The 26,022-nt window shown below is 41.1% G+C and overlaps 1 protein-coding gene across 1 annotated transcript in view; it reads left to right on the top strand.

Annotated features, from left to right (window-relative positions):
• Nucleotides 1-26,022, top strand: part of HSD17B12 (hydroxysteroid 17-beta dehydrogenase 12) — a 92,533-nt gene that overhangs the window by 61,342 nt on the left and 5,169 nt on the right. Inside the window, exons 6-9 of the mRNA XM_075152358.1 lie at nucleotides 577-621; nucleotides 10,966-11,000; nucleotides 16,416-16,497; nucleotides 20,158-20,223. Coding sequence (XP_075008459.1) covers nucleotides 577-621; nucleotides 10,966-11,000; nucleotides 16,416-16,497; nucleotides 20,158-20,223 — 228 coding nt within the window. The remainder of the gene's footprint in view (nucleotides 1-576; nucleotides 622-10,965; nucleotides 11,001-16,415; nucleotides 16,498-20,157; nucleotides 20,224-26,022) is intronic.

The raw sequence follows: 26,022 nt of genomic DNA, 5'->3' as shown, positions 1-26,022 counted from the left end.
TTGAAAATTCTGACTGTGAACACTTTCACTGGTGCATGATGTTGTTTCCAAAACCCCTGGAGCTAACTGTGTTCACTGTGGGTTTGTGCTTTCCGCTTAAGTATTGATAAATGTATCTGTTTTTTGGTTCACCTTCAATTAAGCTTCATAATATTTAGCAAAAAAAAAACCCCTTTTTTTTACCTGATGAATAATCTTTAAGTCACTAAAACACTGTTATGAAATGGTTAAGAGCAAAGTACAGACATGAATTTATGAACATGTCTAAAATATCAGAATTTATTAAAGTTTATAAATATTGCAAATAGTGTTAGGAAATACAGTGTCAATGTGATACATTTCTGGTGTTCTTTATTGGTATGAATCCCTAATCAGAGCTAAAACTTGACCAAGAGCAATTCAGACTTTGCTTTGAAAGTCTGTCGCTGCTCCTGATACTTAAGCAGGAAGGCAAGGAGTAAAGGTGGATGTATAAGTGTAAGGTTTAATTTGTCCTGGCACTTATAACCCAGAGGGTGTGTAAATATTGATCAAATAACTTGAAACAACAAAACCCAAAACTTTGTCTTCTTGCAGACAATCGACAAAATGATCAACATTAACATCATGGCTGTTTCTAAGGTAAGTGCCCTGTTACCAACACTTGTTCTTGATGTCTTAATTCAAAACCAGTAAACAACTAAAATTCAGTTGTCTGAAGCAATTATTTTCACCTGTTGGACCACAGGTTCATTTTTCATCTTGGAGTAACCCAGAGGTTATGATTGTTTTATCAGACTGTTCAGATTGTTGTGTGAAATATAATTCGTTGCAAAGATACCTATTGGCTCTTTAAAAGAGCAAGGTATGCACACAAAACAACACTTAATGCTTCTTCACGCTTGTCATTCGAGTCCTTCTTGTAAATTGTTCATTCTTCTCCCCCTGTATCTGTGTTTCTTGGGGTACGCAACCTCTATCTTTGCATACCTAAGGTTTTTTGTACACTGTCGTGAGAAGGCACTTAAATATTTTCTGCGAAATATATGTGCATTAACTTTTGAAGTAAAGTTACCTTCCCTTTCTGATAGTTAAACTGAAGTTTTTATTGGGAAGAAATCAACCTGACTTCAGGCGAAAACACATGGCTGTTCCCTTGTTTATTAACATGAGGCCCATTCAAAAATCAGATTTTCATCCTAGTATTTCAAAGCTTAAAAAAGGGGCAGAGGGAATAGCAGCTGCTTACATGAGACAGGAGGTCAATTAGTGTATTACAAGCGGGTGCTGAAGAAACTCTTTGTGATTATTCACTGCTAAACCTTAACTTTCTCTTCTTATGTATAATAAAACTTGCATCTCCATTAGCTGAGGGTTAACCTGTTGCTGCAAAGCCAAAATATTAGGTGTTTCAAAGCTGGCTTGAAAGATTTTACTTTCTGGCAGCTGTTCTGATTAGGTTAAGTACTAAATTAGTCTAGTACGGTGCTCTCGGGGAGTCTAAACTGTAGGTGTTTTGTTTCCACGTGAGGAGGCACAGGGAGTCTTAAAACAATGCTTCTGTAAGATTTTCACACCTTATTGAAACATAGGCAAGCAGTGAAAATGCAACCCTTGCGTGGCTGAACGGGATTGTTAATGTCAGCTGACTGCTGCTAACTCTCGCTTTTGTGTGTGTTTTATTTGACATCTTAGAACTACTTGTTGCAAAGTTAGAAATGTTAAAACACTGAGTCTTCAGAAACTTTTCACCTTGAAAATGACTGCTAACCTGCCGAGCACTGATTTTAGTCGACCGAGGATAGTGGCCTTGCAAGTGTCTTGTTGCACTCCTGCAAGATTCTCATCCGAGAAGTCAGTTATTAACGGGCACCTTTGAAAGTTTCTCTTTCGGAAGTCATTTAGCAGACTCTAATGTTAGCACAGCTACAGCAGGTGTAAACGTAAAGTGTTGTAATGCACAGACCTCCTAGCTAGAGATTAGTGTCATCAGAAGAATGCCGCTGCTCAGGTGTGACATCTGTGCTGTGCCAGCAGAGGGAGTGCACTATTCAGTGATCAGAGAATTTGGGGTGTCAGTCGTCCTGGAAGCACGTTGTTAGAATAGAAAAGTTACAGACGAACTCCTTTAATACCTATTTCTGAAAATGGTAGGCTAGAATAATAGTGAGGTCTACTTTAACTCAGTATACACCTAAAATTCCAGAGGTGCAGCCAGATTATATTGGTTTCCAGAATAAACTAGCACTGTTTTGTGGCTTGAGTCTTCGTGTTTATAATCAGCGGTGATTAACAATTTAACAAAATTGTCATACAGTTTCTTGTAAAATTGCATTGCGTCAGCCTCTTCACATTATAACGTGGTTGACTTCACATGTATAAAAACTTACTGAATATCTCCTTGCTGTGTGTTAATAGCATTTCTCCTTCTGTTTGAAAACTTTTTTCTTGCCCGTGAACAGCTCCTGCTACTGGGTATAATCAGAGTTTGAGCATAAGCTTCCAGGCTTGAAAATGTTTCCTCCTGCATGAGCCTGTTGTGTAATTAAACAGTAGGCATGCCAGATGCTTACTGTTTTGGGAAGAGGAGCACATTAGACATATGTACCATCTGTAAGTCATTTTTTCAGGAGAAGCCATGGAACTAGAGAATCACGATAGGAAAAAATAATTTTAGGAAAAGTCTGTATGTCCTTTCACTTAGATTTTTGGGATGGAATCCTGTGAATATTTAGTTCAGTGTTTTAGGTTGATACCACCTCTCATCCAGGGGAATAAGTGTGCTTTTAAAACAAAAAAAAATTCTCCCTTCTTGCCTGATTAAAAACATGACGTTTGGGATGGAAGAGAGCACCGAGTTCTTAAGCAAGGAGATGAAGGTCTGCTGAAAAGGTGGAGGTACAGGAGAGACAAAGCAGGTTTTGCTGGTACCCATTCAGGCTCTACTCACAGTATCTCCAGATTCTTGTCAGAGGTGTCTCATTACCTGTCTACTGTTATGTTCTGGAGCATTGCCACTTCCCTGCCTCAGTGCTTAAAAGGTAATGATCGCTCCTGTCTTCTCGGTAATCTGCACCACGTGCCATCAGCAACACCTCTGTTAGACACCATAACTCTTCTGGCACGCACGTCAAATAACTCCGCTTCTGGCTGAAACGCTGCTTACGCCTGAAGTGGGAAAGTCAAGGTACTCAGCCCAGTCTGATTCTGCAGAAACGTTAAGGTCGGTCTGGTTGCCACAAGTGTAGGCATTTTTGAAGGGTAATGCTCGTCCCTTACCTTTTGACCCATCTTTTTCTTTGTTGGGCAGCTCATTGGATTTCCTAGGGATATGCAGCACGTAGGAAGGGGTACGTGAGAGATAAGACCCCGTCTTCACCTCACAGGATAAATTACCAGCCTAGTTGGTCCTGCTGTTTAATACTTTTCCCAATTCTGAAGGATCTAATACTATGAAATTTTTCCTGATGTTTGAGAACTCGTTTCCCATCAGAGCTTTTAAACATGTTTCTTTCCCAAATCCTATTCCATGCTGTCTGCCCCCATCACGTCCTTAGAGCAGTGTTGGGTTAGGTCACCCATGAACCCCACAGTGGTGCAATTTTGGGGCTCAATCAGTCTGGCATGAAATATTGAGATTACTGTGATCTGTCTTCAAAGCACCCTGTGCGCCCCTGAAGACAAGCTACGTAAAACGATGTAAATCATGTTGGAAATCTCACATCTTGTAAAATACTGGTTAAAAGACCCAACCAAACACCACCCTGCCCTCCCAACTGCAGTAGGTTCTTTTTAAGCTCGCCAGAAAACGTCACATTTTTATGGTGATGTGCAGTGCAGGAGTTACTCTGTTCTTCATATAATATGCAAAACAAGAAGTGCCTTGGGTCTTGATGGTGCCATAAATAGAATTAAGAATTTTTGTTTATGGTATTTTCTCAGGAAAGCTTGCGACTTAATGCAGCCTCATACAGATACGTGAGGAAGAAGCGGGGTAGTGTGCGAAGTTTCATGGTTCCTGTCATAATCGCATCTCAAGCTTCTGGGGGGATTTAAAAAGCAGAGCTTTTCTTTAATGATTGTTGGTGGCAGTTCAGGTAACATGGGTTTGTATTATAATTTTTTGATGTCTCATCGCATTTTGAGACACAAACTAAACATATTTCTGACACTGAATAAAATATCAGGTCAAAAGTCCCGGGGTTTTTCACTAACCAGCAAGTATTGAAGAGCCAAAATTATAGTTGCTCTGTATAGTTTTCATTTGTATCAACTGCATCTTCTTGTGTCAATTCACCTCTGTATGCTACAGCCTTTGATTTCGCCTGGAAAAACAATTAAACTTGTTTTGGCTGTTGGATTAATGTATGGGAAGCCAAGGATGCCAGACTTGCTGTCCAGTGGAAACAGTGGGTAGGTAATGAGCAGGAGAATAGTTTCCCATACTTCAGGGAACCCGTCTTTCTCCTTTGGAAGCTGCAAGAGATACTTAGTATGTGAGGAAAAGCGAGTATGTTATTTCTGTTTGCAGCATCGCAATATGCTAATTGCATTGGGAGTGAGGCATAAACTTGTGTTCTCTTGAAAAATGAGTAGGACTAAATAGTTGAGGGAGTGCTGGCGTAGCGGTTGATTAAGCAAGGAGCTGAATTGGTTTGCAAGCTATTATGTTGTGGGGGAATGTAAATTTTTAGGCTTGCAGGCTAGGCTTTGCTTGGAAATTGGCATTAACAGAGGAAGGGGGAGAGTAAATTACATATATGTACATGCCTTGGCGTCTGTGCTAATCTTCGCCTTGATCACCTTACTTATGTTTTATACTGAGTGTCAAATACAAAGGGATAATAGGCCTACAAGATCAAGGATTTTTATCATCACCATGTTTGAGAAGCTTGTGATTTGCTTAAAACTTCAAAATACATGAATACTCTGCGTTGAACTGAGAGATCTAGCGTCAGCTGCCCTCTTGGTGGAAGAGGAGGGAGAGGTGTATTATACCAGGCTGTGAATCCCAGGCAGGACAAGGGAACAACTCCACCTACAACGTCTGAAATTGTGAGTTTAGGAAACAAAGCCCCCAACCGATATGAAGTTGAAAGGGGGAGAAGCAGCTAGTATATTTGAGAAAGAGGGGAAATAGTCTGTTGCAGACCTGTGCGTGGAAAGAAGAAAAGCCTGGGAGCAATAATCCTGAAAGAGAGGAGGAGATGCCCTCTCTCCCTCCCACGAGTGTTCGGGCAGGGTAGTGCAGCCCAATCCCGCCGCTGTAGAGGCGCCTTGCCAGGAATCAGATGGTAGGTGCTTGTGCCCTGCTAGAACCCTCTCTGAGTTTTTGTATTTGCTGTGTATCGGAGAGGATCACAGTAAGTGGAACGTAATTCTGAGGGAAGTGGCAGCACTGACTTGGGAAAAGAGATCACACTGTGTGTATTCCAGCCTAGTCGAGAGGTTTTTTTACATTTATACTCAAAGTCGTAATCAAAGGGGGGATGACGATTTAGCCAAGTACATGATACAAGTTTATAACAGAGAGGGACAGTCACCAGTTGCTTGGAAGAGGAGCAAGTGTTCTGTGAAGGTGGTCATGAATATCATTCAGATGGTCCAGAGGGAGAAATCGGATGCGCGGTTTCCCACCTTGCTGACTTTGAACCCGAGAGCGTGACACCCAGGAGGCTGGAACAAGGGAGACCTGGCTGTGGTAAATACTTCTCAGCCACAGCCAGGGAGGCACTTGGGATTTTTCTTCAAAGTACAAGTAACTTGGGGAAGTTTAGGAAATCCTGGAGTTCTGTGGCTTTTTGTAGATTTGGGGCTGAGGCAAATACATATTCCACATCTTGAAAAGAGAAAGTTCAGCCTTATTATTTGAGTACTCTTTTTGCTATGTAAAGCGGAGGGGCAGGGGGAAGATGCTTATTTTGAAAGCTTTCCCTTGTGAACTGGACTCTGAGAGTTTGTGGCTCTAAATAGGGAAAACTTTCTCTCCTAAAAATGCTGCTCAAAGGAAAGTCACTGACAATGAACAAGGCTTGCAGCATGTTAAGTTCGTAGTTCCCTTTGTACGTCCCGTGCCCCTTTCTGGTTGCTGACCTTGCCACATGGGTTAGTGCATGATTTTCTGTTGAACTGGCATCAGGTTTACTTGCCGGTTTTTGCAAATATAAATCATTCTTGTTCAGCTTGGGGTATGAGCTGCATTAAGAAGTTATTGTTTCAAGAGAGATACATTATAAAAACTTAATAGTAGATGCTGAGAATAGGTTTCACGATCCATTTGGCTACCAGTGGCTGAGTACAGTTCCTTAGTTCTTTCAGTGCAAGGTCTGCAGATGAGAGTTGCGTAGGCACGGTGTCGGTTAACTATTTGTTAAACAGCTGGCGCAGTTGTGAGCTCGTGTGAATGCTCTGCCCAGGCACTACGCGTTATCTCATGGTGGCAATGATGGTTTTTGCGTGTGTGGGTGCACCACAGGGAATTGCCGATCTTTAAAGAGTTATGTTGCTTTGAGTTGTTATAATTTCACCACAGATTCGTGAATGAGATTTGAAGGAAGCTTCTTAGCTGCATAACAAAGTAGAAATGTCCAAGTTTTCTAGCTTGATCCTTTGTTGTACTTGCATAGGCTTAATTATAGATCATTATACCTTTTAGAAGTGGGAAGAGTGACTTGCAGTCGTAACATCTTACCATAGAATGATTTCTCTCTGAATATACAACTGTGATATTAGGTTTCTGGATTTGGACGACAGTTATGTGGCCCATAATTTGTGAAGGATGACTTTGAATATTTACCTCAGCTTTTTCTACTGTATTTTAGCAGTCTGAGTGAATATCGCTTGAAAGGTATTCAAAACTTTACAAATTATTATTCTTTCCCTACGCTCTACTCCTGAGCTATTGCTTGGATAGGAGTGAGAAAAGACTACAACTCGGTAATCACTAAGAATGGAAGATCTTTTCTCTGAAGAAAACACACTGGAAATACATGGTTATAACTTCTAACTATTTGTTAGTCCTCTAATAGGAGCTTTTAAGTGTAGCACCTGGTTTAGAACATAAATCTAGCCATATGGCTGTGCATTTTTGTATCTACAAGTAGGAATCTCTGCTTCTTTAGACTAAAAGTGGTGTTCAATTTTCCAAAATTAGAAGGTAAAGACAGGTCTGGTGAGGAAGAGTGGACAATACAACCAGTGCTTGCCAGGCATATAATAAATGCGGTTGCAGATAAATGGACTTCAAGAAATGATAGCTGCCTGTAAACAATTAATGAAATGGTCTGTAATGAATCTCTACCTTAAGTTAGCTGTTTGCTGTGAGCATCCTGGAACTTAGGAGCTGGAGGCTTAGGTGTGAAAGAAGTTGACTTAAAAATAATGCAGCCCTCCAAACCAAAGGAACTATACCTCAAACTCGATCGTAGCATTATATGTGTATGTGAAATCATTGAAAAACAAACAAGCAAAAAAACTGCAACAGGTACTGCTTCATGGTTGTGTGCCAAACATAACTTTTTACCAGACTATATAAAATATAAAAGCTTAGCAACTTCTTATGCCGAGGCGACTGTCCTGAGCAAATTTCTCAGACGCACACACATGCACGCACGTTCTCACTCTGCTCTAATGCAAACTTTTAGAAAGAAAAAACAGTTTTCTTTGGATGAGCTGGCAATTTTCACATAGCCTAGTGTCTGGCTACTCTATCTGAAATTACCTGAGCCTTCAGAGTCTTGGGAACTTTCACGTTTTCAACTGCTGCACTGGCATTTCTGTGGAAAGCAGTATTTGTTCGGAAAAACGGGTATGTGAAGGAAGCCCAAGTGAGTTCAGTAACCACTAACCGAAGGCACTCCTCGTGGGGTAGTTCCCAGCCTTTAGGTTGCCGGCCACTTTCTTCTTCCTTCGTTGGATTGCCTTCAGAGAAAGAAACACTGTCGTAGAGTCCTCCGCATCCTACGTGCTAATTCCTACAGGCTCAGACCTGCAATGCTTTGGCATTTATGAAATACACCCCATTACACAACTGGCTATCTCTAAGTAAGACCTAGCTCAAATTTGGATTCTTTATCTGGGAAGCGTTTATTCAATTCTACATGTTTGTTGTTGTGCTGCCTGTTTCATAATGGCGTGTCTGAGATGACAGCTATTGAAGGCAAGAGTGGTAACCAGGCTGGCTATTTTGGATAAAGATCATGCAAGCACATATGGACACTGTTATTAGTGGCAAAACTACATTTCTGCTATAGATTGTTTCATTTGAATTAATGCTGGGAATATTTTACGTGTGTGTACAATGTATAAATTTGCCAGACCTGAATACAGCTGCCGAACGCCCTGCCAGCATTTTTCCAATAGTGCTCTTGCACTGCTGGAACAGCGCGAGTGTGGACTTGGCTGGGTCGGGTGAGAGTGACTCAGAGAGCTGCCTTCTGTTATTGTATTGTTTTTTTAAAAAAAAAGTATTTTTTCTGTACATAAAGATACTGAATATACATATATCTCTTCTCACACATCACAAGATGTAAGAAGACAAATAGGAAAAACAGTTTTGCCCTGTTTCACAGATTTTTAAAATTCCCTCAAAATACTAATTTTAATGGAAACAAATGGAAGTGATATTGAGTATGAAATCCAGTTTTGCTATCTGTGTTTTTCCGTGGGGGGGGGAATTGATTGCCTGTCCAGCTGAACTTTAGAAGCAGACTATTTAACACAGCTGGTGGTGAGAGACTTCTTGATTTCTACCTGAATTGTGTACCTATTGTTATAGCTCAGCTTCAACGGCTTCGTAATTTTTTTTAATTTATATAAGTCAAACAACAGTTAGTGTAGCGTGCTTTCCTGTGCTTTCGTTTGGATATCGATAGTAACCCGCAGTGATACACTAAGTTAGAGCTGCTGGGTGGGTTGCAGTTTTGATTCAGACCATGAATGCATTTTTGTGGATTTATGACAAAGTTTCAAACATGGGGTCCCCTCTGCACTGCAATGGGAGGTCCTGTCCTGGTTTTTCAGACCAGTTATGGGGTGCCTAAGGGAAGGCAATTGCAGTCCACGTCCATGTGTCAACCTATGGAGATGATATGCAGCATAACACTGCGCTTAGAGGCAAGAAGCAGTATCCTGCTTTTTGCCAAGGGCTCTGTGGGAGAGATCATGAAGCTTGAACCAGATTAAAGATCTGCCAGTCTTGAACTAGTTTTAAAGAATGATTTGGGCTGATTTTATCTTTAACATTAAAAGAAATGGTTGTTTCCACATCTCTTTTGAAGCATTAGTGTATGAAAAGGCTCATGTATACTTAGACTTACTGTTAGAGGTTTTTTTGAAGTGGCATCAGATCTGTTCAGCTTGGTGATGTTTACCAGCTCTGAATACTTAGTTTGACTTCTGGGGCAATACGCAGAGCGAAACGTGTCAACAGCCAGCTTCATGAAAGAAGGTCTGTGCAACTCCTGCCGGCACAGTCCCTGATCGAAGCGTCGCGCAGCACGGCTGGTGGCAGAATCTAGTCTAAGTGAGAAGTGCCAATAAAATACAAAACACAGCCCTTCTCTACCATTTTCTTTGTGTGTCAACTGCAATCAACTGGAGTTTTCTCTTGTGATGTTTCTCCTTTATTCCTGAAAGGGTATGTTTTATAATTTAAAAATAAAAACAAACAAAAAACCCCAAGCCCTGATTCAGTCATATGTAAGGGCTAATGCAGTGGTGATAGTAATATCAATAGCTTGCTACAATAAGATTTGTTTCTTTGTAATAAAAGTGTTTACAGGTGTTTTGTGCTCCTGTATACGCTGATTCTGGGGTTTTGTGTGTGTTTTTCCTCCCACACTACTCAAATGTTTCATGTTTTGAGCTATCGAGGTAATTTGGTATCAGTGGGAGTACCATTACATTTTGGTGCCATTAGTATTTTATTAGCCCCTCCTCGCTGCGTTCTCAAGAACTTTGTGGGAACACCTTTTAAAGGTGTGAAAAGTGGTAACAACTTATATGTCTTGTCTGATCTGTCTTTGGTGTCAGTGACGTGACATTTATTAACAGGGTTGGTTGGGAACAGGGTAGTGTTTGGCACAAGCTGAACTTTGACGACATTATTTCTTAAATGCAGAAATTTTGGATTTAAATCATATTTGAGCATGGTAGTAATTAGTAGTAGGAAAATTAACTATTTCACACTAATTAAAAATTCATCGACGTTTGGATCAATGCTTTATTTGTCTCCCTTGTCAGAGCTGCTCTGTCTGCAACTGGGAAGCTTGTTTTAGGATTAGTGCTCTGGAGAATCCTTCAACCAGGTTGTAAATAGATTGCTCGGAGTCATAACGAAGGCAGGAGCAGTGGGGAGGTTTGCCAGGCTACTTTCTGTGTGGGGGTGTAGGTTCTTCAGTGTGAAAACATCTGTGTAATCAGCAAAAAATGTTTTGGGGTCTTAAATGTTTTCTGTAGGTAACAAAATGTAGGAAACTTATCTTCACTAGTTCTGTCCAGTGCTCTTGCTGCTCCGCAATTTATTTTTGACTTAAAATCAGCAGCTCAGTAAGCCTAGCTAAAATGCATTGGGTATTGTCTTGGGTCTTGGCATAGGTGGTAAATTTAGTCAGTCTTGAGGAAGACAGACGCTTTTTGTGGGGAGAGAAAGATCATACATCTACCGTGGTACTCTGGTGTTTTAATGTTCTTTAGAGGCCATGGATGCTGCAGAGTGGTGAAGACACTTTTTAAATTTACTCTTGTTGTACTTATGCTACTAGCTGGATGGGTTCACCAGATTCAGTGCACACACTACTTGACAGAGCCAAGTTATCCAGGTAGAATAAAAATAAACTGCCTACGCAAAGTATGGTCCCTGCTTCCCCGAGCCTTGTTTGGGGTGGAGGGGGTGGCACCTGCTTCTGGGAGGAAGGGAGGCTTCCCTCGGTCTCTGGCTGTCTGGTGTCTGCATTCTCAGCCATCACGAATGTTTTCTTTTTGCAGATGACACGATTGGTGCTGCCCGGCATGCTGGAAAGGTGAGTCACACTAACACTATCCAGACAAAGTCATCATTATTTATAGGGGAGAATCCTTTCTTGAAAAATTCATTACTGTGACTAATCAGCCTAGTCTCCATGTTTTAATGGCAGAGTAATGCTGGGTGAGTCACGCTGATGGTGCATGAATCATCAGACGGTGGAAGCCTTTTCCACTCGATTCCCTTTTTATTTTTCCTCTCCCTTCTCCACTGTTGTGGTGATTCCTTTTAGAACAGAATTAAAAAGCCCGTCTGACTCATCAGCACTAACTCAACAACCTGCTATTCTGAGGGGGTGGTTACAGTTCCTGGGAATAACCTTCTTAAGGCTATTTCTCTAAGTCATTGTAAGTAAAATGGATGCAAAGAATATGTTCTCATTATACAGTAGGAGGTATATTGAGGAAAGTCTGTGATCATTTGGAAAAGTAGAACTGGAGACCAGCTCTTTAAAATAGGAGTTAATGCACACCACTGTCGCCGCGGAAGACGTGTGCCGACTTCCTCGCTAGCTCCCAGGTGAACCTAAAAGGTGCACAGTTCCCGTGTAGTCCCTCAGGCTCTTTTCTAGCTGAGGTTGACTCTCCCAGGCTGTTTGCCGTCTCTGTTGCGCTAACCCCGGCTTGCTGGGGGTTGCCCTAGGTCAGGTCTGAGCTACGCTCGAAATACTGAGGAAAGCTGTGTAGAACCATGCGCGACGGTCACCATGGCATCGCCTCCAAACGAATACTGTAGGAGGAGCATAGGTATGGGGCAAACCTCCAAATCCAGCAAAGATTAAGAAAAAAATTGGTATTTCTTGTATGATCCCACTATCTGGGAGTCTTCACTGCAGATCAGGAGTCAATTATTCAAGTGTTGCATGGATGCAGAGCAAATGTTTCACATCTAAAACCAAGTTTCTTCGTGGGTACGAACTGTCAGAGCTGGTGGCTGGTATGGGAGTCAGTGTCTAGCACATCAGGCTGATGGCGAGCTTAGATTTTTAGTTAAACAATCAGGAGATAAGGAGGAGTTTATTTCATATGAAGAAACTTGAATTAGAAAAGATGACCCGAGACAGCTCTGGGGCGGGGTGTAATATTTCCCAATAGAGCTGGAGTAGAGGATGAGGATTATAGTACAGTGGTGGTAGCTACTCAGGGTTTGTAAGTCAAAAGTTACTCCTTGCCCGTGTACGATTATTGATAGATAAAGGCCTTTTGTGAAGCCACCGCCCTCTGAAGGTGCCGACATGACCGAAGCCATTCTGCTTTCTAAGGATTTAATGTTGTTTTGTTATTAATCTTCGGAACTTTGAAGCTGTAACAATTTCTTGCCTCGGTTTCTTCTTTGTCTAAAGAAATGTCATCGTTATCCATTTGGCAGAGTTGCTCTCTTCAGCTTCTTAGGACGGATTGATGTCCACTCTACTTATAGAATATCCTGTGTATGTCTTTCTGTTACGTATTAGCCTGGGTAAGATGATTTGAATGAAAGGCAGCAAACCAGGATCCTGCTGACTGGTTCTGACTACCCTTGAGCACACCGTGTCATGTTTCTTCTCACTTTTCCTAACTACATGATTACCTTGGGAGTCTCACGGATAGATGTTCAAGAAGAAGCTTGGAAAGAAAAAGTTAATAGTAGTTTAAAAAAAAAAAGGATACATCTTGAACTTTTCCCTGTGTGTGAGCAGCCACTTTGAATGACTGCACCATTTGAATGAAGGCCTTGGTTCCTGTCCCAGAGAAAAATATTTGAAAAAGCTTCCATTTTCTGTTTGGTTTTTGAAGTCGGTTGGGCTTGCAGTGCACAGAAGGAATGTCAGCAGCTGCCAACTCCTGCACGGTCATAGCTCACAGGCCATTAACGCCGCTAAGAGTCTGTAACCACAGGACATGGCTGTCCAGCAAATCCAAGAGCATGAACGAATGGTAGCTGTACTTGGCTGCTCTTTGGGCCAACCATAAATTTTTCACATGGGACCGCGGGTTGGGAGAAAGGGCTCCGGGCTCTAAGAATAAAACTAGACTAGGAATCCTGTCGTTATTCCTCACTCATTCAAGGAGGATAGCGTGTTGGGTAGATAGATGTTTCGTAGTACGCTATAGCATCTTGCAGCTAGAGGTGCGTACTTTTACGTACTTGAGTGTTGGTTTTATGGCAGTATATTACAAGACAAATAGAGCAGACTTCACATGCTTTGCATCCAGGTCTGTAAGGGGAAAACACAACCGCATCTTGGTGTGTCTGTTACTTTTTATTTATAATAAACGTAGCAGTGTTAGATGAATGCCACTTCTGGTAATGGTATTTAGATTCTCTGCTGTGGCTCCTCTCCCGTGCTCTGAACACTTGAAGTGACAATTTATAATCTGCGGCTTCCTATTACACTTAAATGAGCAGTTCCTCTGTAAATTTTCAGGCTACTGTCTAAGGTGGGAGACTCGTAGAACTGAAAATTGAGGCGTGATGTCTTTGGGAACAAAAAAAACCCACCACCACCAAAAATCAGTTGACTGTTTCTAGACAAATATCAAACTATGGTACTTATTGCCAGGGAAGTAGCAAGTGCATAATTACATTACAGAGGAAGCTTGCTCTTTCCACTTGGCGTGCAGCTGGAGCAGGCGCTGGTTGCCACAGCAACAGGGAGATGGCTAAATATAGCCTCCCCGGTGCTGGACCGCTTAAGGTAGAATGATGGGGAGGTGTGAGGGTGCGGGCCTGGCTCTCTTCATCTTGACCAACTTTTTTTTTTTAAGTGCACAGTGGAGTTGGATGGAGCCAAAATTTTTTTGCTGCACTGATGCTCGCGTAGTTCTTCAGATCCCTCCCTAAAAACATTTCTTCTGCAATTCCTCTAAGAAGCAAAACTGTAATTGGAGTAATTGGAAGTGTTCCCCCCACACGCATGCTTCTCAGTTTCCTTGTATCTGGAGGTTTTAAGTTATGAGCTTTTAAGGCTAGGACTGTTTTCTTTATAAAGAAAAAATGCAAATGACAAAACCCACAGTGGCATTGACTGCTTCAAAGAGACCAATGCATGGAGCTTCTGCAAGGGGCTGCTGTTAATTTGTTGTGTTTCCAAGAGGGTTTTCTTCACTGGGTCAGACCATTAATTCACTGCACCTAGACGATGGTCACTACTGCTGGAAAGTTGCAGTCTAGCCAGATGCTGCGAGACCTGTGCTTTACAGCCTGAATGCCAGCCTCTCTTCTAAAGCTTCGGTTTGTTTCATAAGCATGAGGCTCATGTTTATCCATATAAATGCTTACCCCTTTTTGGAATCCTGTTAAGCTTTTGTCCTCAACTAAGTTTTGTGGCAAGTACTCCCATAGTCTGAATATGGGAAGAGCACTTCCTTTTATCGGATCTAAATTTCAGTCTTTCATTTAAATAAATGTCATCTTTCTTTTGTATTCTGAGAGGATAAATCAAGATCTTGATCTTTGTCATTCATTCAATCTGTATAGTCTTATGACTGCTCTTAGTAGTCTCTTAAATAGCTAAATTGAACTAATCTTTTCACCTCATCGATGTATTGGGGTTTTTTTCCTCCTTTTCCCTTTCTTAAATCATTAGATTCTTAATATTTCTGTCTTATATTTGGAGGGATAAAAGTGTTCCATAGACTGTAATACAAGATTTCAGTGGTGGTGATCTGTCCCTGCCATTGCCACCATCCTCCTCTTTGGCTGGTTTTGGTGACTGCTGCACAAAAGAGAACCCCTTGTGGACTTTGTTCAGGTTTTGCAGGGAGCAGATAGTTGATTTAGAGTCCTGCAAGGTTTGTGATTAATTCATGTTATTTTCTTTAGTATGCGTTGTTGGTTTCGTTAATATTGATTTTTTTCGTCTGCTATTCTGTAGTCTGTTCACGTAGCAGTCTGAGCTCTTTAAAAAGTTCCTTGTAGTATTCTCCAATCTGGTAATCTCTTAAAAACTGCATGAATACTCGTTTCACTGCTAATCCCCATTTGAGCTCATGAATAAATATTACAAGCACCACCTGTCTTGATATGAAAAACTTCTGGCATCCACTGTTAACCTTTTGCTGTCGTGAAAATTCATGATTATTTTCTGGTCTTATTTTCTCCATACTACATATTTTGATCCACGTTACTACTATATTTCACAAACCAAGCCTTGCAGATAACTCCTGAAAAATACAACCAACTTTGGCAAAGGCGTTTGAAATCCTGAATGACTGAAATGATTCTTTTCTGTCACGTTAGCCACCTCGTTTCCAGAGGTGAATCGATCAATCACAGATTTAATTCACGCTTGTATCATGGCAGAAGCCGTGCTGGTTTGAATCTATTGTCACGATTTTTGAAGAGTTGTATCACTTTAATTTTTAAGGGTCACTTAAGCTGAACTGTTTGGTTTCAAGATGGCCACTTAAATCTTTGTGGCAGCAGCGGCATAGGGTATATGTGGATGAACAAATACGATGAGAAGCTCGTATGTGAATCTGCAGGAGTTGAGCTGCGTGATGCCTACCTGCGTGAATGTTCTCACCTGCACGAAACCCAGCACGCTTAGGGGTACGTTCAAGTACACTGGCTTGAACTTACTACAGGGTAAGAAGCAGCAGAGATACCTCTTCCACTGTGTTGGACTGCCTGGTAGCAGCGTACTTGCCCTAATTTGCCTGAAGCTTTTAAAACTAATTCTTCTTTCTACCTAGCACTAAATAATATATCTGGGTTTGTAGGTAAAACTAGTCATAGAAATAGAGATGCTCAAAATCAGTCAGTGGTTGGGAAATCCAGGAGTAAAGTAACTTTCTGCCCTACCTGCACATGCTTTAGAAGTGCTTGGCAGAGCAGGTGGTAGCTAATTTCAGACTGGTACCCTTACCTAAATATTACTGTGGAATACTTTCAGTGTTCTGTAAAACAACTCCTCTTTTCTGTAGTCGTCCACTGAATGTCTTCCATACCATATTAAAACATTTCTGTATTTCAGCAGTAGATTCAGATACTTCCTATCTTGAAGATCCATCATGAAGTAACATTTAGAAGATGAAAGGGATTCTCCAAGTGTAAACTATACAACAAACTTGTGTTGCCGGTTCTGCCACCTTAGCCCGAGATTTAGAAGTTGCATTTTGGAGTTGTGCTGGCTTTGCTCAATGGGTTTGGCATAGTTTAGCCCAGTGTGTGTATGTCTGTATGTGTATGGACCTTGATTCTCTTGCTGTATTGACCTTGGAGTTGTTCCTGATTTATACCAGCTGCTTGAATACTTATATTGTGCTTAGAGTCTTATTAGTAAATTGCAGTTTAGGATTTGGTTGGGGTTTTTAAACAGATATTAATCTCAATTGCATCCTAAAGGTTTTCTTCAGGCTTGCAGTAATTTTGTGAAACATGGAAAGATGTTTCCTTTATTTCATTATAATATATCTTCACTGCCTTTCAGATCAAAAGGGGTAATCCTGAATATCTCCTCAGCTGCTGGGATGTTTCCAACTCCACTGCTGACTCTTTACTCTGCGACCAAGGTAAGTGTTCTTTTCCACACTGAAATCAAGTGTCAGACATAAGCCAACACTACAGGAATAAATGTTTTGGTGTCCATCTAGTGGTGCTTTCATGAACTAAAAGTACTGGGTTTCTAACTTAAATTTTTCCAATAGTGGAAGCTGGAAGGTCGAGAGAAAAATGAGCGTAAGGGTTTACAGGCATGGAAACGACTATTTTATATATTTCATCATGCGTTCTACTTTTACATGGAAAAAGATGTTAGTGTACCAAGCAAGCTTAGTGTGAGGTTGGGAAGGGACGTTGACTGAGTTTAACACACTTTCTTATTTTGACTTTGAAACTTTTTTCCCTAATCTTACTGAAGGTGTGTATCTTCTACATATATGTATATATATTTATTTAAGTAGGACTCTTCTGGTGCTTGCTGAAAGAAAATATTTGTCCTCCTTTTTTATTAGTTGCCTTAAGTTTAGCATTTCAGGTAAGAAAAGGATAGAGCTCTAGGGCCTCGCCATTACCAGTCAATTCCCTTGATCTGCTGACCATACAACCTGCTAATGTAGCCCAGTATGTCGTTTGATGTCCTTGCAGTGAGTGGATTATTGGCTTATCTTCTCCCTGGCAGCCACCATAAATTCCAGGCTCTTTGCAGCAGGGCTGCTACTCAACCAAAATTAAGGCATGACGTTATCCCACTCTGTATCCAGAACTTTGCACTTCAGTCTGCGCCAGTCAAGAAATCTCATGATGTTTAACAATCAAGTTTATCAGGGTCTCTCTAGACTGAAGCTCTGTGGTGTCAGCCGCCCCATCGAATGTTGTCATCTGCAAATTTGCTGAGGGTGTGCTCTGTGTCATCATCTAGGTCGCTGATCGGAGATACTGAAGAACATGGGCCTCTGTATTGATCTGTAGGGTTCTCTGCTTGCTATCAGCCAGATGTCAAGCTATCGATCGTGGCCCTTTGAGCCTGGTGGTCCAGCCAATTTTCAGTCTGGCCAGCAGTTTGTCCTTTCAGCACATATCTGCTCAACTTCCAAATGAGAATGCTGCAGAAGATGGTGTCAAAAGCTTTACTGAAGTGAAAATATTTCTATATATACACACTCACACCACTTATGTGTGTTGGAAATCTGTTTCCCTTGTCTACAAAGCTAGTCCACTCCATTGTAGAAAGCAATTTAGTTGGTCAAATGTGATTTGCTGTTGGTAACTCTGTGTTGACTGTGTCTGATGTATCTGTTTGTCCTTTATGTGCTTGGAAATGAATTCCTAGGGGAGGGCTCCATGATCTTTCCACAAACTGAATTAAAGCTGACGGGATCATTCTTGCCTTTTCAAGGAGAGGGATATGTTAGCCCTCTTCAGTTGTCAAAGACCTCCCCCAGTTTCCATAGTTTTTCAGATACCGTGGGCAGCAGACTTGTGTTCATATGGATTAGTTCTTTCAGCTCTCTTGAGTGAATCCATGGTGGCTCCATGGATTCGAATACATCGAGTTTCTCTGAGTAGTCCCTAAGTTGTTGCTGCCTCTGCCTCTCTCTTTTGTTAAACAAAGCTGGTGCATGCAGAGGCATGTGAGCAGGCTTTGGCTGTGCAGAGGCAAGAGAAGTGGTGAATACCTTAACCTTTTTCTATCCTTTATCTCTAGGTTGTCTTCCTCATCCAGCAACAGACCCCATTTCTCTGAAATCCCTCTTGAAACTAGTGTACCTGTAGGATCCTTTACTGCTACCCTTAACGTCCTTTGCTAGTCTTTTCCTAGCTTGGATTTTATTCCCGAGTACCCAATAATGGTTTATGGGTTTTTTTTGTAACTTCTCCTTATTTCTGTCTCTCATATGCTCATTTTTAGTTTGTCAAGAAGCTCTCCGCTTAGCCAAACACTCCTTTAACTGAAACTTCCTGTCAGCTTCCACAATACGTTTATTTTACCAGTTCATAAGTTACTACTCTAGATCTACATTTCATGTTAAATTTATCTGCTCTGGTTTCTCCTTGTGTCACTGGGACAGTTTTGTCTTTCTGCAGCTGCTTTTATTTTTTTTCTGAAGATACTTATAGGGGCTTCTAAAATCTTCACCTACAAGGTCTCCAGTTAACACCGTGAAGACAGAATATGGGTACACAGTATGGAACTGAAGTACACGTGATAAAACTAATGCAAGAGACATTTACACTGGTATTAAAGCAGTATGGCACCACAGATTTTTCAGGTGCACCTGGTAATTCTTTCAGAGTCTTAAGCAGAACCTTGACAGGAAAAATCGCATTTCACTTCTTATTAGTATTAATGCAGGTAGATAGGTAAGCCTGTCAAAATAGGACTACGATTCCTTTAGAAGTGTCTTGTTTCATTGTAAAATAGGGAATTCTTCACAGGAAGGTTAAAGAGTTGGACTGCATCTGTTCCTGATAATTAGCCAAAGCCATTGACTTAGACCTGAAGGATACTATGCTTTAAACCCCCTGTATATAGATAAGGGAAAAACCCCTAGAAATTGCAGGTCCGGTCTTTCTATAGCTACATTAGGGGAGTCACTTTCATGCTTGCTAATCTCGCTGTGGTAGGAGATGAGCAGTGCTGAGAAAAGGCAGATTACTTAAGCTGTAATTGAGTTTCTTAGGGGGAGGGGAGGAAATATTTGAGATTCTCATTGAAAGTTAGGACTTCTGTTAATCCAGCGGTGACAAGGTCAGCAAAGGAAGACTGTAAAGCAGGTGCAATACTAGAGCTTTGCTGTTTGTTTTGAAACTGGTGTGAAGCAACTGCTTCTTAAATACTTGAATTAATTTATTTAGTATTTATTTTAGCTTCAAGCATGGGTAAGATAGTTTAGTTCCTTCAGTTGAAGGTACCCCATTTATCCTGCTTGGCTGTATTGTTTCACTAAAACAAGAAACCATAGCAGAACCTGGTATTTTGTCTCGCTGTACTGCAGGAAGGAAAAGCGGAAAGGTGGTTTAGAAGAACTCGGGGAGAGGGAATCTGTGCTGGTTTGAACCGCTGAGTAGCCTTGGGTTATTAGGACAGTACTTTCTCGTGGTTGTGCAGGCGGCTGTATCAGATGTGAGGTCATCTTTAAGGCAGGTACTAGCATCCACCTTTTAAGCCCTTTCCCTTCTTTCTTGCAACTTAGTCTTGTAATTTCTAAAACTTCCAGAAGTTTGGGAGAGGATCTGTTGTAGTGGACTTCAGGACTAGGAAGAAATATCGCCGTAGGGTGCCATTTCTTAAAAAATGTAAAGGCAGAAGACAAAGTATTTAAGCACTATGTTTTAAAAACCATGCACAAGAGAAACCTACTTAAGTCACTCTTTAAAAAAAAAAAAGTCTAAGGAGATAACATAACTAGGGGACAATGTGAACATGCAAAGTCTTATTTTCCTTTTTTAACTAGGCTTTATGTAACTAATCTAGTTCCTTTTCCTTCTAAATTAAAAAGGGGTTTATTTGTTTAGATTGAGCCTCACTTCTGAAAAAATGCTTTGTAAGCATAGGGTTTCTATTCAGATGGCATTGCTCTAGTATGCAAAGTTTCTTTGAAAACCTAAGGTTTTTCACTTTGAAAACAGGAACTCTAAGTAGTAATTCAAATAAGCTTACAAAAACCTGCAAACTACAGTTTCCACTTTAATGCATAGCATGCTGCATATTTCCCTTCTTTTCTCTCTAGGCTTTTGTGGATTACTTCTCCCGAGGCCTCCATGCAGAATACAAGAGCAAGGGCATCATTGTGCAGGTGAGTAGTTTCATGTAAGTGTGGTTACCACAGCAACATTGGTGTCTTGGTAACAAAAGGGAATCAGCATATTCTCTTATTCCTGAATATGTGACACAGATTAAGGGTGAGGATTTCCTTTGATCCCATTAGCAGTTTTTCTTAAGTTACTCTGAAACAATGCATCTTGAAGCAACAAAAAACATGGTTTGGTTTTTTCTTTTTTTGTAGCCGATGGTGGTAATTGAACCTTTAAGTATAAAGTACTCTATAAAACTCTGTGCAACTCTGTAGAATACATCATTTACTACTGGAATGCACTTTTGGAGCGCATTTGTACAGAGATTCAACGGGCAGCTTCTCAAAAGACTAGAATTGTAGCAGTCCATTCCCTGCAGCGTCAGTGAATCAGCTGCTAGTGTAAGCATAGTAGCAAGAACAAACAAAAAACCTCAAAGGCCCTTTGTATGTAGCGGACTGATTTAATTTTCTTTAGTACTGGGTTTCCATGTTATTAATGAATCTTGCTTTTTTCCCCCCCATTTGTCTACCTTCCATGGTTTTAATTATTTTTGAAGGGGCATAAAAGCAAATCAAGCCAGTCTCTCACAGCTTTATGGGATTTTGCTCTAATATCACTTCTCACATATTCTTAGTGTTTGCTTCCAAAACGCAGCTGGAATTTCCAGCTTTGGTCGCAAACACTGAGTCCTTCATTACTTATTACACCTGTTGCTCTCCACAGCAATACTCAGTTTGATAAAGGTGGTGTAAGATCTCACCTGTACTGTGAAGACAGTGGTGTATCTTTTTTTAAATTCAGTTAGGAATCTTCTTGCAAACAGGGTTAGCCTATGTCCATGCCTGTCATTCCCCTGTTCTCTACGGTGGTTCTCAAAACCTCTGAACTCCAAAGGCCCTGTGAGGAGTAAGGCACAAAGCTGCCTACCTCATTTGTGTAATTATTAAGTGTGAGAGCACAGCTTTTGCTACTGGCTAAAACCACGGAGAAGTTGTTACCAGCTTAAGGCTATGTTACCTTTTTGACGTGCTAGGGTTTTCTTTTCCCTTTAAGCATACTTAGCAAAACTTATCACCAGGAAGTGTGCTGGAGTTTAGTATCCAGATGTTTATCCCAGACGTTTAATGTTCTGTCCCAGTTCCTGAGAGAGGTTTGTGTTTAAAAAAAAAAAAGACAATTGCTGGGTGAGCTATTCCCATGCAGTCACTGACCTTTTAATGGGAACCTCCTTTAAACCTAGATTTAAACCTTATACCAAACATCTTAAAGGATGCTGTTTATTTTGGGGATTGTTGGCAGTGGAGAGGAAGGTAGCAAAGGTGGTCCCTGAAAGCATTCTAACTACTGTCATTATGGACCGTCTTGAGGACAGACTAGATGACATTAGTTTTACGCTGGTAACAGATTATAACTTGCTGTAGCGCTCCCAAAGCGTAACTTCTCCCAGAGTGCTTGATGCTGTGCCCCAGCACCCTGGGATGCACCTTCAGCTAAACCAATGTGCAGCGATGAAGGATGCATAAAAAGGTAGGGCTCAGAACAGGTACACGTTCAGGGTGGTTTGTGTGTGCTTGCAGTTCTTGAAGTGGATTAAGCTGGAGCACCTTTTAGTGTTTTGTGTCTCCTTCTTACTTTCTCTTCTCCCAGGGCTTTCCAAGCCTTTACCTGGCTTCAGCCCCAAACTGTCCAGCAATGGGTCAATTTTTACCATACTGCAAGTTTCTTACAGCTTTCTTTTCACTTTTACCCTTCTATATTATTTCTATCTCCCCAGTGTGGTTCAAGTTGTATTACTTGCAGATTTAGCTTCATTATCAGACAGCTGTTCTTCCTATCCGTTTCATCTACATACAGTGTGGCCCTCTTTTAATCTGTGGTCACAGTCTCCAAATGAGACTGAAGGAACTGGTAGAGTATCTCTCTCTTCTACATCAATAATATGAAGTCTTCTGCTAGGCTTTCTTTCCTGCTCAAGCCTACCTACAAACTGTGAGGCACAGGCTTCTTCAACACGCAGCTTCACTGGCAATAGAGCGGGGGGGTGGTGGGGTTTTTTTTTTGGGGGGGGGGGGGGGGTGTTGCGGTACGATGTCTGAGCTCTTTCTCTGTTTTCTGGTGTTTTCTCAGGTAAAGCTGCTGAGAGTTACCTCAGTGTGAGAGTATTTAGAGACAGATGCTTGCAGAAGGAAGTGTTACATCTTTGAGATGTGTTGGTCCTATGTGCGTTTGCAACCAGGCAGTCTCCTCCTCCCCAAATTTTGCTTAAATAGCATTCTGTCAGTGTGAGAGGAGAACGAAGGAGGAGCAGGTCCTGCTCACTTAGGACTATCGAGTTCCTACTGAAACTGAAAAAGTAAATAATCCAGTAACTCATGCTTGGCTAAAGGCATTAAACACAGGATGTATGTAGATAGCATGGGAAAGATTTTTCTAGCTTTTGGATATGGAAAAGCTAGAAAAAAAGTTTTCAGTGTCTTACATTTTTAACATTATAAACAAACGAAGAATTAAAACTGGCTTTCTGTATCAACAATCGTGTTTTCCTGTACAAAACTTCACAGGTTGTGGTAAGCTGTCTTTTTGTAACTCCCATGTTGGCTAAGGGTGCTGAACTCCTGACAGCACTGCTTTTTTGCCCCTAAATGTAGACAGCGAATTGCCATTCTGAGCTATGTGGGCCTGGTGACCAAAAGCTGTCACAGCTTCAATTTGTTATGCTAATTTTATTGCAGTCCATGTCCTTGTCATCTTGTTCCAGCCTAAGTCACTATAAACCACTAATGAATATTACAAGTACCTTCCTTTGAAGACTAGCTGACGTATCTCCTTCAAGCCCTTAGGAAGACTGCATCCCTTTTAGATTCTTTGAAGTTCATCTCTCTGACCTTCAGAAATGTAGCGCTTTTAATTCCAGACTTGCACTTCCAGTTGACGTCACCATTTAAAACAATTAACTTCTACCATGCCAATAGCTGCAGAGGGCCACTGTGTGAAAAGCAGAAACAAAGTGCAGGTGGGATTTTACCAATTTCTGAAGTTCAACCTAAAGTATATCAGTTTTGCTCAAGTGGATTGCCTTCTCTGTGGAAGCTTGGTTTTGATAGTATATAGTGCTTTTATTGCAATGTCGACGTCTTTAGGTTAAAAATATACTCTTTCTGGCTGACAGGCCTACTTAATTTCACAGAAGCAGCATAGTAATAGCATAGGTTAAAATTCTGTGTGTGTTTACATGGAGAGAAAGAGATAGGCAAAAAGAAAAGGAATGAGGAGGAAGATAACAAGGACTTCTCAAGATTTTTTTGGAAAAATCTCTCCCTGAAAGGTTTCCGCAGACTCTTCTGAAACTTTTGCTCTCTGAATAGGTCTAAAAACATTGCTTGGTTCTTTACCCCTTTCTTTTACTTCCTTTTTTTAACTTCAGTTAGTATTGGCATTTTCCCTCTATACTTCATTAGTATCCATAATAAAAGTGGAACAGTGAAAACTCCCACTACCTGTTTTCTTCTACCATATCCGCTATATAAAACATCAGATCACAGACTCATGGAAGTGTTTGTTTGAAGGGATCTCTAGGACGTTTTCTAGTCTAACCTCCTGCTCTCCTAGTGTTAGCAGTGGGATTGCTGCTCACACCAGGTCGTGGGCTAGTCCTGGCTTTATCCAGCCAAATCTTGAAAACCTTCAAGGGTGGGGATGCCGTGACCTCTCTGCACAACCTGTTAGTGTCTTGCACTGCTCTTCTAGCAAACGGCTTTTTCCGTAGTGTCCAGTCTGAAAGTTCACAGCCAAAACTGACAGTTTTGCCTCCTGTTATTTTATCTGGCACTACCAAGAAGAGTTTGCCTCTCATCTTAAGTGCCTTTGAAATAACTATAGCGGGTATTGGGTCACCCCCAGCCTCCTTTTCACCGCACTGAACAAGCCCAGCTCTCTCCCCAGGTGTTCACAAAAGTGTGCTGTCACCAGACGAGCGGCATTGCCTTCCTCCAAAGCTTTTTAGCTTTGCTCTTTAGCTTTCTATACAGGTCAGCTTTGGTTTCTGCAGTTCTTCCATTTCCCCTTTATGTCCCCCGTTCTCCTTTTCCCCACAGAGAAATGGAAAGAGACTTCTTTGGAAACACTCAAGAGTTCAGGTCTTTTTTAAAAGTAAGGTAAAATGGGTGATAAAATTGTGTAAACAAGCTATTCTGACTTTTAGGGGCTTATTTTCATGTGAATGTAGCATAATTAGTAGAGGCTTCTGTTCAGAACTTGAGATCAGTTCCTGCATCCATACAACATTCAAGACCCCAATTCTGAGTACCGGCCAATTTTAATAAGCATCAGAGCTGTAAGAACTAACAAATGTTTTAAGAAAGCAAGAAACATTGTATTGACATAACTACTTCTAAGGCATGTTTTGAAACTGGAGAGCAGGCTAGGCTTTCTCTGGATAAAGACAAGGAATTTTCTATACCGTTCCTAGCTCAGGCAGTGTGGGTTTATATCTGCCTGAATACAAAATGCTAAAAAGCTTTAAGCAGTGAAAGGTTTTTTTTTTTTTCAGTTTGTCATGCCAGTTTTGGCTATGGTTCATGAATGTCTGAGATCCTTGTGGGGAGGAAGAAGGTGGGAAAACAAACTTCATGGATTCAACGGATCTCTTCATAGCTGTTAAAATATGGCACAGTTAATGGGAAGATGGTAAATCTTATGTTTCTGAAATTAAATACCTGTCTCTGTTTTCTAGAGAGCATTTGGGAGGAAAAAAAAAAGTTGGAGTGTAATCCTATGCTTCTGTGCTTCTTGAAGTCTGTGGATCAATAGCTAACCAGTAGTGCTACTGTACGCTTGCTTTTTCAAGTATCCTCATGCACAATTGTTTGCCTCTTCATGCTATCCAGTGGCTTAACTGGGTAGTGCAGTTCACCTGCGAAGTCTGTTGTGAGCAGAGGAACACAGAAAATAAATCTTAACTATAACCATCATGCCGCTCTGTGTGGGGATGTTGCAGATATAATTTGGTGGTGAATAAGAAGCTTAGAATTGTTTTCTTTTTTTAAAACACTGAACTAGAGATTCAGTTTAGAAATATAATCTGAAAAACGGAGGAGGTTCACATTCTGGAGCTGAAACTAGGTACCTATGCTGTTATGGAACAGAATGAGTAGTTTTCTTATCCAAGCATTTGTAGCTTTTGACGACTTTCAAGGCGATGGTAACTGCTTACACTTCTGAAATTCAGGTCTCCATATTTCGCTCTCCATTTGAAAGTGAACTTGTTCAGTATATTATTGAAAGTCCTATTTATAGAGAGAAATGCATAGTTTTGAAGTTCTAAGGTGAAGGAATGAGGGGACATAGCAATGTTTCCTGTTTGTGGTGGTCGAATTCCTGTTGAAATGTGCACAGCCATGGCATGGATAAATAGTCAATGAGGGTTCAAGTGGTCCTGTCGTGTGTGTCCCGTCCCTCCCTCACCCCGCTGTGCTTCTGAGAGCGCAATAGTAAAGCTAATGTTTCTGAGGTCAAGCACGTGTGATCATTGTTTGTGAAGAGACTAACGTGGGGAAGCAGGTTTCCAAACTAATTCGCCCAAATACACTGAGTTTTGAGATGGTATTCTCATTTTGAGATCCATTAGTGTAGCAGAAATGGATGCACGTTTTTCAGATATCTCCTGTAAAGACACATAGAATCATAGAATTGTTTAGGTTGGAAAAGACCTTTAAGATCATCGAGTCCAACCATAAACCTAGCGCTGCCAAGTCCACCACTAAACCATGTCCCTAAGCGCCACATCTACAGGTCTTGTA

Source organism: Calonectris borealis, chromosome 5, assembly GCF_964195595.1.
Source record: "Calonectris borealis chromosome 5, bCalBor7.hap1.2, whole genome shotgun sequence".
NCBI lineage: Eukaryota > Metazoa > Chordata > Aves > Procellariiformes > Procellariidae > Calonectris > Calonectris borealis.
The sequence above is the reverse complement of the archived record's forward strand: the minus strand, read 5'-3'. Positions and strand labels throughout refer to the sequence as shown.